General features: G+C 43.7%; 4 protein-coding genes across 5 annotated transcripts; all 4 read left to right on the top strand.

Moving 5' to 3' along the window:
* The first annotated feature begins 225 nt into the window (after positions 1–225).
* On the top strand, positions 226–5,808 carry LOC135625214 (ras-related protein RABA1f-like). Of its 2 annotated transcripts, none has more exons than XM_065129661.1 (4): positions 226–681; positions 2,079–2,631; positions 5,585–5,610; positions 5,697–5,808. In XM_065129661.1, exons 1-2 carry the CDS (start codon positions 464–466, stop codon positions 2,509–2,511), a joined length of 651 nt encoding a protein of 216 aa, XP_064985733.1. In that variant the 5' UTR covers positions 226–463; the 3' UTR covers positions 2,512–2,631; positions 5,585–5,610; positions 5,697–5,808. The 2 variants fall into 2 exon arrangements, with proteins under 2 accessions (XP_064985733.1, XP_064985734.1); XM_065129662.1 differs by lacking the exons at positions 5,585–5,610; positions 5,697–5,808 and adding exons at positions 2,727–2,789; positions 2,869–3,007.
* On the top strand, positions 2,940–6,034 carry LOC103968950 (uncharacterized). Its single transcript, XM_009382320.3, has 4 exons — positions 2,940–3,462; positions 3,544–3,768; positions 5,585–5,610; positions 5,697–6,034. The coding sequence occupies exons 1-4, from the start codon at positions 3,088–3,090 to the stop codon at positions 5,941–5,943; spliced, it is 873 nt and encodes a 290-aa protein (XP_009380595.2). The 5' UTR covers positions 2,940–3,087; the 3' UTR covers positions 5,944–6,034.
* Positions 6,035–7,171: 1,137 nt separating this feature from the next.
* LOC103968949 (protein DMP4) lies at positions 7,172–8,324 on the top strand. The gene has a single exon (XM_009382319.3). The coding sequence runs from the start codon at positions 7,313–7,315 to the stop codon at positions 8,012–8,014; it is 702 nt and encodes a 233-aa protein (XP_009380594.2). The 5' UTR covers positions 7,172–7,312; the 3' UTR covers positions 8,015–8,324.
* Positions 8,325–8,408: 84 nt separating this feature from the next.
* Positions 8,409–9,326, top strand: LOC103968948 (protein DMP6-like). Its single transcript, XM_009382318.3, has one exon. It carries the CDS (start codon positions 8,609–8,611, stop codon positions 9,242–9,244), a length of 636 nt encoding a protein of 211 aa, XP_009380593.2. The 5' UTR covers positions 8,409–8,608; the 3' UTR covers positions 9,245–9,326.
* The last annotated feature ends 350 nt before the right edge of the window (positions 9,327–9,676 follow it).

Genomic DNA, 9,676 nt, shown 5'->3' with positions numbered 1-9,676 from the left:
TGATTACCCTTCACGATTAGAGAGGTAATTTTGCTAATTCCAAAAGTTTGAGAGGATAGATATGTAAAAATGAGCACAGGGCAAAAATACTTACCCCCTGTTGTTTACGGGTGTTATGCTTCTGTGGCCCCGCACATTGTATCGAATCATAGGAAGAGTAGTTGACGGGGGTAGCGAGAGTGCCTGTGGACAGAACGTATAAAGGTTCAGTTTTCGGCCGTTCCGACCTCCCACGTAAGCGGCCAATTCCAAAGAGTAGAATTCGTCTCGTTCCCCACCTCCAACGATTCATCCCCCTTCGTCGAGCTCGGCGTCTCCCAGCCTCCCCCTCTTCCCCTCGATCCGGTTGCCTCCTCCCCTCTTTCTCCTTCCCTCTCTCCTGACGACGTCTTTCTTCTTCGGTTCCGTCGGATCAACTCGAGGAGGGGGGGAGAGTGCGTAAAAGAGAGGAGGCGGGGTGATTATGGCGTACAGGGCGGACGAGGACTACGACTATTTATTCAAGGTGGTGTTGATCGGGGACTCCGGGGTGGGGAAGACCAACCTGCTCTCCCGCTTCGCCCGCAACGAGTTCAGCTCCGAATCCAAGTCCACCATCGGCGTCGAGTTCGCTACCCGCACCATCCGCGTCGACGAAAAGCTCGTCAAGGCCCAGATCTGGGACACCGCCGGCCAAGAAAGGTCCAAATCATAACCAATACAATAAAATCGAAATCCCTTTTTTGGCTCTTTCATTGCCCGTTCATCGATTCTTGATCGCGACCATATGCCCGCTATTTCTCTTGATGTTGAACTTCCTCTTCGCATTTCAAGTTTTCATCTGCTTTCTTCTTCCGTTCTCTCTGTTTCTGCAGTTGGTGGTATCCAATTTTACTCTGAAGAAAGAATCGATTGCTTGATTTGAATGAATTGTTTATCCTATTTAAGAGAGGCTTGCGCGTCTTGGTTCTACGATTCTTGTGATTATATGGCAATCTAATGTGTTGTGGGGAATTGTTGGCATGAGATCAATGTTTTGTTCCTTTTTCCCCTAATCTTTTGCCCCTCCATTGTTCATTTACTCTTTTCCTTAAGAATAATCTCTTTCTCCTTTTTAGAATTCTGAGGCTAAGCGTAGTATTTTTGTATTGATACTGCCATAGGATTCTACATGTGTCTGCTAAGCCGTTGCTGATCAAAATAAAATATCTATTTGCGGCTTAATCTTTTAAGAACACAACAATTTAATATCCATAATTGATCAATTAATTTATTGAATCTTAATTATATAATTATGGCCAAAATACTTCAGTATATTAATGGTAGTATATCAAATCCCTCAGCATGCCCGATGATACGTCAACTTTGATACCATTTGTCATGACTCAATTCGATGGAATAACTGATTCATTAACCTAACGATAAGTTGGCTCTCGTATCATTTGCCATGGTTTAGTATGATGTAATAATTAACTCGTTAAGTTATCGAGAATGATCAATTTTTAAATCCAGATTAATGGTAGTATATTCGATAACCAACATAAGTCATGTCTCATTTTTTATGTGAGATTATACCAAAGTATTATATTTGGTTTTTAGTTCTTTCAAACATGAGATAAACTATAGTTTGTCTTAGGAAGGTTGCTCTAAGCAATTCAAGTCGCAAGAAAAAGAGAAAACAGAAAATACTACTATAGATTATATTGCATCATGGAAGAGAAGTTAGATACAGGAAAGTTCAACTGTAATTGATGACTATTGGCAACAGAAAACATCATCAATAGATTGCTGTTAGAGCATTTATATCAAGAATTCTGGGCATTTTCCTTGAGTATCATATCGCATCTTTCTTTGAATGTAGATTATACCAATCGCTATGCTGAGCATTGCATGATATTCTCTAAAATGTAATCATTTTAATAGTGAGCATGTTTTAAGTAAGGATACCGATAATAATCCTTGTATTATGTTTCAGATAGACTATAAATGCTTGGTGATAATTCTATTCTGATTTGTGTCATATTATAACTTGGAGATCGGCTTACTCCTGTATTTGCAGATTGATATGTGTGCTATCCTGTTGTTCTTTGCTTGTATAGATACCGAGCAATTACTAGCGCATACTACAGAGGGGCTGCTGGTGCCCTTGTTGTGTATGATGTGACTCGCCATATCACCTTTGAGAATGTCGAGAGGTGGCTGAAGGAACTACGGAATCACACAGATGGAAACATCGTCATCATGCTTCTGGGCAACAAAGCTGATCTACGTCACATAAGGGCTGTCTCGGTAGAGGATGCACAGGCGTTTGCTCAACAGGAGAAGGCTTTCTTCATGGAGACCTCTGCTCTCGAGTCGATGAACGTGGAGAACGCCTTCACTGAAGTGCTGACACAGATCTACCATGTGGTCAGCAAGAAGATGCTTGATGTTGGTGATGACCCCTCTGCCGTGCCCAAGGGACAGACCATTAATATAGGCGCTGAGGACGATGTGCAAGCTTCTAAGAAAACTGGTTGTTGCTCAGATTAGTTCACCATTCATCTCCCTCAACTTTAGGCGCATGCTGCTTGGCATTTCTTTTGTAAAGCTCGAGGAGGAGGCACTAAATGCTTCAAGAACGTCGAGCACCATACACAGGTTTTGTAGCTGGTAAGAAAATATGAACCTTTCCCTTGTTTCAGAAATGCAAACTTAGTGGGTCTTCTTCTCTTTATTCTTTTTATGACTTGTATTTCTCATTACAGACATGTTTCTCTTGCTTACTGTTTGTTGCCTTTCACCATTTGTGTATCATCAGGAAAAGAGTGGTATATACATAAACTTTGGTTGGTTCTTTAAGTTTTTTCTGATGGAATCATTGAGCTATACATGTCTTATAATTGGCAGGAAATTTACACTGGTGGAGATGTCTTGCATTAGATTACCAGAATTCAGCTATTGTTTCATGCTTCGTATAGGTCATATTAAGATTTATAAAGGAAAATATGATATTTACGAATTTTGCAAGGATCCAAATGTAAAACTACATAAAAGTAATATAAACATTACGATGATTCCAGTGGCGGTCGAGGACGCAACTCGTTATCCGCCCGTTTCACGGTCTCAATGCTCCATTCTCACCGCTTCCTCTCCCACTTCGCCCCCTTCGCTTCCTCCCCAAACCGTCCTCCTCCTCCTCCTCATCCTCCTCTATTCCTCCGCCACGCTGCTTCCGGCGCCCCGCTTGGCGTCCGCGCAGCCGGACTCCGGCCGTTGCTCGCCGATCTCTCGGAGACCGTTGTAGAGCCGGAGGATGGAAGCGGCGGCGGCGGCGGCACGGGAGGCCCCGTCGAACTCCCGCCATCGTCTGGCCCCGCCATCTTCGCAGTCGATGATAACCCTACCCCGCTTCAGGTCTCCACCAGCGTCCTCCTCACCGGCGCTATCTCCGTATTCCTCTTCCGCTCTCTCCGCCGCCGCGCGAAGCGAGCCAAAGAACTGGTGATTGTCTCTTGTTTCTTCTCGGATTATGCTCTTGTTAGTGCTTCGGCTATCTCGACTGGGGCGTTCTGTGTGTAATAGAAAGTGAGGTCGAGCGGGGTGAAGGAAGCGAAGAACCTAAAAGCGGAAGCTTTGGATAGCTTGAAGGCGGTTGGCGCGGCGCCGCTGGAGGCCGCGAAGCCACCCTCCCCCGCGCAAGCATTGCTGGGTGGTATTGCGGCCGCGGTCATCGCCCTCATACTTTACAAGTTCACCACCACAATTGAGGCTGCTCTTAATCGTCAGGCTATCTCCGATAGCTTCTCGGTTGGTGCTCAATGGCCATCATTCCCTGCTCTGCTTTGCTTCGATCCCTTTAAATGCATGACTAGTTCAATTTTCCTGTTTATGATGAGCATTTCTGTTTATTAGGTCAACACAAACTTACCGTGTCAAAAAAAATTTCGGCATTGTTAAGCATTATTTCTTGTTTGCTTGTGAACTTCCTATTGGTACAAAAGTCGATTGGCATCTTGGAATTTGGAAGCCACAGAGACGCTGGTTTTAAGTGAAATGTGCATCTTTTGTGTTCACAGACTACCTCCATAAGGAGAGAGTTTTCGAGTTTCTAGATGGTTTTGGTTCGTCTATGCTTTCATGTGCGATAAGCAAGGGCGAAAGTTTTCTTTTCATATATCCCCTTTGGCCAATTACATTATGGACGGATTCATGATGATTGAGGCCACGAAGGATTTTGGCCCTTTGTATTCCAAATTTAGATATTCCTTCAGTTTAATTAGAGAGAATCAGGATAGTGTGAATTACTCTGTGTTGCTTTATACCCCAGACATAATTTTAGCTTGCATATTGGTTGGATTTGGTAATGTGCTCTTATTTGTAGATTTTTTTCTTGGATCAATTGCCTTAGATGAGTTTTTATGGAAAAATGGAAGGAACATATATGTTCTTTAGAGATGACAGAAAGAGGACATTTATTTTCTTCTTGTGAGTATTTGATAGGACTGACAAGTGAACAATTATTTCTTAAATGTCTTTTAATAAGTTCCAATTGGTTATATCTAAGTGCTTAAGGTATTTAACTGATCCAAGATAGGTTTTTTATGTTCCTTCATGATACATTGAACAATCACATCAAGCAGTTGAGGGGTGTTTGAGCACCTATTATTGTTAATTTTCAAATAAAGCCTTTTATATAGGTGAAGCCAAACTGGCATTTGTTAAGGACATCGCATAGCAACGAAGAATATGGAGGGCAGGGACAGCAGTTGGTCATGTTAAATGCTTTAGTTTCTTTAACAACATATACTATTTGCAATCAGTATACTTAATTTTGAATTCTCGATGTCCTATACGTCCATCGAAACCAGTTTGGTTCATCTCTTACTTTATGTTAAAAAATCATCAAATCATCACTAGCTATGGAGCCATCTGCCTGTTTCCAAGTAAAAGAATTACTAACCTGAGCACCGAGGCAATCCAGAAAGTTTTGTGCACTGATCTCTAAGACTCTGGCAGTGCATGAAGGTCTGCTGGAAGTGAAAAGAGGAAGGTAACCCATCTCATTCAAAGAGTGATTGCTTGCAATTCATATTTTTTTCCAAAGTATACCTCTGGAGAATTAATTACTAGTATATAATATTAGAACACTAGCTGAGAAATTTTGAGCAGATCAACTTGGGCTCTATACGGTTGCTGGTTTCTTTTTTGTTGCCTATTTTTCCAAGGAGGAAATGCTTGTCCACTTGTTTTGGTTGTCATGAAGAGATGCCTCCTGAGGCTTTCCAGTGCTGCTGTAGGTCTGATGTAGGTGGCAGCAGAATAATTGAGTTACGCATGACCTCTCAGATAATTTTATCGAAAAGAGTGAGATTAACCTATTCTACCCATGAATGGTTCTTGCCAATTATTTTACACGTGTCGTTGTTAAATTGTTGAGTCTCTAATGATGTTGATTTGGTGAATATAAGAACAATTTGGCTTTCATCTACTACATACTTCTTTTATGTTTAGTTGCAGAAACAACAGCTAGGCTGTCTTTCTTTATGCTTAATCTGGATAGCATGTTTCTGTCTATGATGGTGTATGGTCTGCCTAATGCGACTTCGATTTAATGTTTTTTCAGGTTCGTCAGATAACAATAACGATAAGGTGCCCCTCAAAATCTTTGCAATGTCTATCATCAGCCCTTTGCTACTTTCCGTTTGCGCTCTCAGACTTCTCACCTTTTGTTTCAGGACTATCATAAATGGTCTTTGCTACCTCGCAACATTTGTTTTCGGTGTCAATTCCATCGGCTTGATGCTCTATGCTGGTCAGCTTGCTCTTGGCTCCATAACAGAAAACCCTAAAACATCACCAACTTCGGAGAAAGATGATAATGGTCAGCTGAGTCAGATGGCATCTGCTGAGAGCACTGCCAATGTCATCGAACCCAGCAGGAGTGACACGCCAGAGAACTCGGACGACACCAAATCACCATGAATAAATTGGATGTGTCAGCTGTTAGTTTTGCTTCTTTGTACCCCTGTACATGTTAAATTTATTGATCTACCATTTCAATTTTTTTCCTCGAGACTTCATGGATGCTAATATTTCTGAACTAGCGGGATTATTTGATAGCGATGACACCAATTGAGTGGACTTGATGATCAAACTCATTAGCGAATGCTTAGGATTCTGGATATTATTTTTCTTAGAACATGTGTTGTTTTTTGTAAGGGTAAATGACGAAGACGATATTAAAATTTGATATCTTCATTCATTGTGAGACCATAGAAGATTAGATTCATTTGATACTATCAAAAGGGATTCTGTTGTTATCTTTTGTAAGTTAATCCTTTGGATTTCATCATGTCGGGCCTCTTCAAAGTCAACAGCGTGCAAGCTTGGAATGGGTCCGTTCAATAATAACACAAGGGGAGCCACGTCGACTTCCATATCGCCAGGTCAACGGGGTGACGTGGCCTAATATTTATATACCAAGTACAAACCAATCGCAGGAAGAACACAATACCAAATACAAGTCAATAAAGGGGGAGTCCACGAAACATTGTTGTGTGAAGTGGCTGTACACGTAACATACAAAATAGTAGCACACGTCATTCAACAAAATATTCTTTTTTTGAAATTAATATAACATCATGTGCAAAACAAAAATATATAGTTTTTTTTTCCTTCCTTTACAATCAGCAATAGTAATGCATAAAACTTATAAATACTCAGCAATTATTTAAAAAATACTGTGACTTCAGTTTTGAATTTTTCAACTCTTATTTACGTGTTCGAAAAAATTGAAATTCTTCAAAAAAAATTTGAAGATTTCGTTAAAATATGCAATAGCAACATTATTTTTGAACGGTTTATACAAATTTCAGAAGAAAACGTATTGTCATCTAAAACTTTATGTATATAAGATGCACATAATTAATTTTGTTATACAATCATAGAAGGAGGAAATAAAATGCTTCAGGATATAAAAAAGAAAAAAATAGATTTAAGAAGAATGGCTTCTATTGAATTGGGTATAAAAATTAGAGGGGGGTGCAAAGACACTAAATTTATAGTGATCCACATCATGCTTATCCATATATATATATATATATATATATATATATTGATGATTGATGATTGATGATGGTAGATGTCATGAGGTCATCCTGTGGGCTCATATATTCACCTATTCGTGTTTGTTCTACTGTCCCAATAGCAGCCATTCGTGAGCTAAGATAGACTATTAGCCTCGTTTTCTCGCAACCCATTCAAAGTTTGAAATTATTAAGACCAAAGGACCTCAACGTTTTTGCAGCGATCAACTCACCAACCTCACCGGTCATTATATCTTCTTCGTTGCATGCCTTATTTGCCGAGTTCTGAGACAGGAGAAAGCAGCAAAGAGAGATCGAGGAGGACGAAGCCAGCAACGGGCGTGCAGGAAATGGAGAATCCCGGGAGAGAAGGTGACCCGGAGGCTCAGCCTCTCCTAAACCATGAAGCCGGCGATCGCATAACCGCGATACAACAGGTCATCAGCCAGACGTACCAAGGCACCGCCCACCTCGCCAACCACCTCCCCACCGGCACGGTGCTCGCCTTCCAATTCCTTTCCCCTGCCTTCACCACCCTCGGCCGCTGCACCGAGTCGAGCCAGTTCATGACCGCCTGCCTCCTGGTCCTCTGCGCCCTCTCCTGCTTCCTCCTCAGCTTCACCGACAGCTTCTACGACGAAGCAACCCGGCGGGTGCGCTACGGCGTGGCCACGTTCCGGGGCTTTAGGGTCATCGACGGCTTGCAGCCGGTAGCGCCGGAGCTGGCCGTGAGCCACCGACTGGGGCGGTTGGACTTCCTCCATGCCTTCACGTCGTTGGTGGTGTTCGCGGCGGTGGCGTTGCTCGACAAGAACGTGGTCTCGTGCTACTACCCGATGCCCACCGACAACGAGTTTCAGGTCCTCACAGCGTTGCCGGTGGGAATTGGAGTTGTCGGCAGCGCTCTGCTCGTCACTTTCCCCACCATCCGCCATGGAATTGGGTTTCCAGTTACTCATACGCAGTAGATTGATACCGATGTTGGTAGCTTTTGCTCGTTCTTCGGTTGTCTCCGTGATATTGTTTGTCCATTTGCTCTCCTTGTTCTGCTCACGTATCTGTGGACTGGAGAAGACTCGGCATGCATGCCATGTTTGTTTGACTCTCTCAATGTAAGCTTTTGGCATATCCACGCCACCAACCAATAACAAAAAGATGTAGTTTGTCTCGATCTAAAGACGACAGTGATATAGCAATGGGCTCAACCATCCCTCTGTTTTGGGGCAGTAGGAGGAGCGAGCGACACGCGTGGGCGAGCAAAGTAGGTGGCGTGCATCGACGAGCAGACGAGAAGATGGAAGAGAGAGAGGAAAGGATTTTTATCGAACACCTTGAGGAACACGATTGTCTCAGACGATGACCATTCCAAGCTCTGTTCTGATCTTAGTTGGAAGAGTCAAATCCGTGAGACAGTTACACACGCCGCCTTTGTAGTCGTACAACCTTGCAAGTAATTCCCATCTTCACCTTCATATAGCTGCTCATCTTCCACCTTCGACGAGCCATTCATCGTCACTGAGGGGTCGAGAGCTTCGGAGCAGAACGAGCCGTCCGTCCACGAAATGGCGTCTATTATGAGGGAAGAGGATCAGGAGAAGCAGCAGCAGCCCCTCCTCACTCCTCGTGGATCTTCATCATCGGCTGAAGGGCAGATGACATCGTTGCAGAAGCTCCCGGGGCAGACGTACGAGAGCGCCGCCAACCTCGCCAAGTGCCTCCCCACCGGCACCGTGCTCGCTTTCCAAGTCCTCTCCCCCATCCTCGCCGACGCCGGCCACTGCATCAAAGCCAACCAGGTCATGACCGCATGCCTGGTGGCACTCTTCGGCCTCTCCTGCTTCATCTTAAGCTTCACCGACAGCTTCCGCGACGAGACCACCGGCCGGGTGCGCTACGGTGTCGCCACCATCAAGGGCCTGTGGGTCATCGACTCCCTGAAGCCGCCCTCGCCGGAGCTTGCCGCCAAGTACAGGCTAAAGCTCATCGACTTCATGCATGCTTCGGTGACGCTGTTGGTGTTTGCGGCGGTAGCCCTGTCGGACAAGAACGTGGCGTCCTGCTTCTACCACATAGGTAGTGAGAACAGTAAGAAGTTGCTCGAGGCCCTTCCTGCAGTGATCGGATTTATCGCCAGCACAGTGTGCGTTGCTTTTCCGAGCGCTCGCCACGGCATCGGCTCTCCGGTCTCCGCCATCTGATGATATATGTTGCCGGGTTTCGTTGACTTCTCCTACTTCTTCTGTTGGTGTTCAAAGTCAATGGATTCACAGTTGGTCGTTATCTGGTTAAAGAATTGTTTGCGTGCTCAGGTGAGAGACTAATTGAGTGCGGACCAGCAATGCGTGTCGAGTTCTAAGTTGACTTGGGAACAAAAATATACACATATATATGCATTTGCCGGGAGTCGAACCCGGGTTTATTGCTTGGAAGGCAATTATCCTTAACGTCGGACTACAAACGCTTTAATGATCGAAATTAACTTTAGCTTATTTTAATCTTATAATAAAACGAATCTCAAAGATACATTTCTCATCTTTCTAGCATTTCGATCGTCCAATTCATATGATCATTAGATGGACGGGTTTTATCATTTCGATCATCCATCTCGAACTTTATGCAGTCAACAATTA

Source organism: Musa acuminata, chromosome BXJ2-10 (genome assembly GCF_036884655.1).
Source record: "Musa acuminata AAA Group cultivar baxijiao chromosome BXJ2-10, Cavendish_Baxijiao_AAA, whole genome shotgun sequence".
NCBI lineage: Eukaryota > Viridiplantae > Streptophyta > Magnoliopsida > Zingiberales > Musaceae > Musa > Musa acuminata.
The sequence above is the reverse complement of the archived record's forward strand: the minus strand, read 5'-3'. Positions and strand labels throughout refer to the sequence as shown.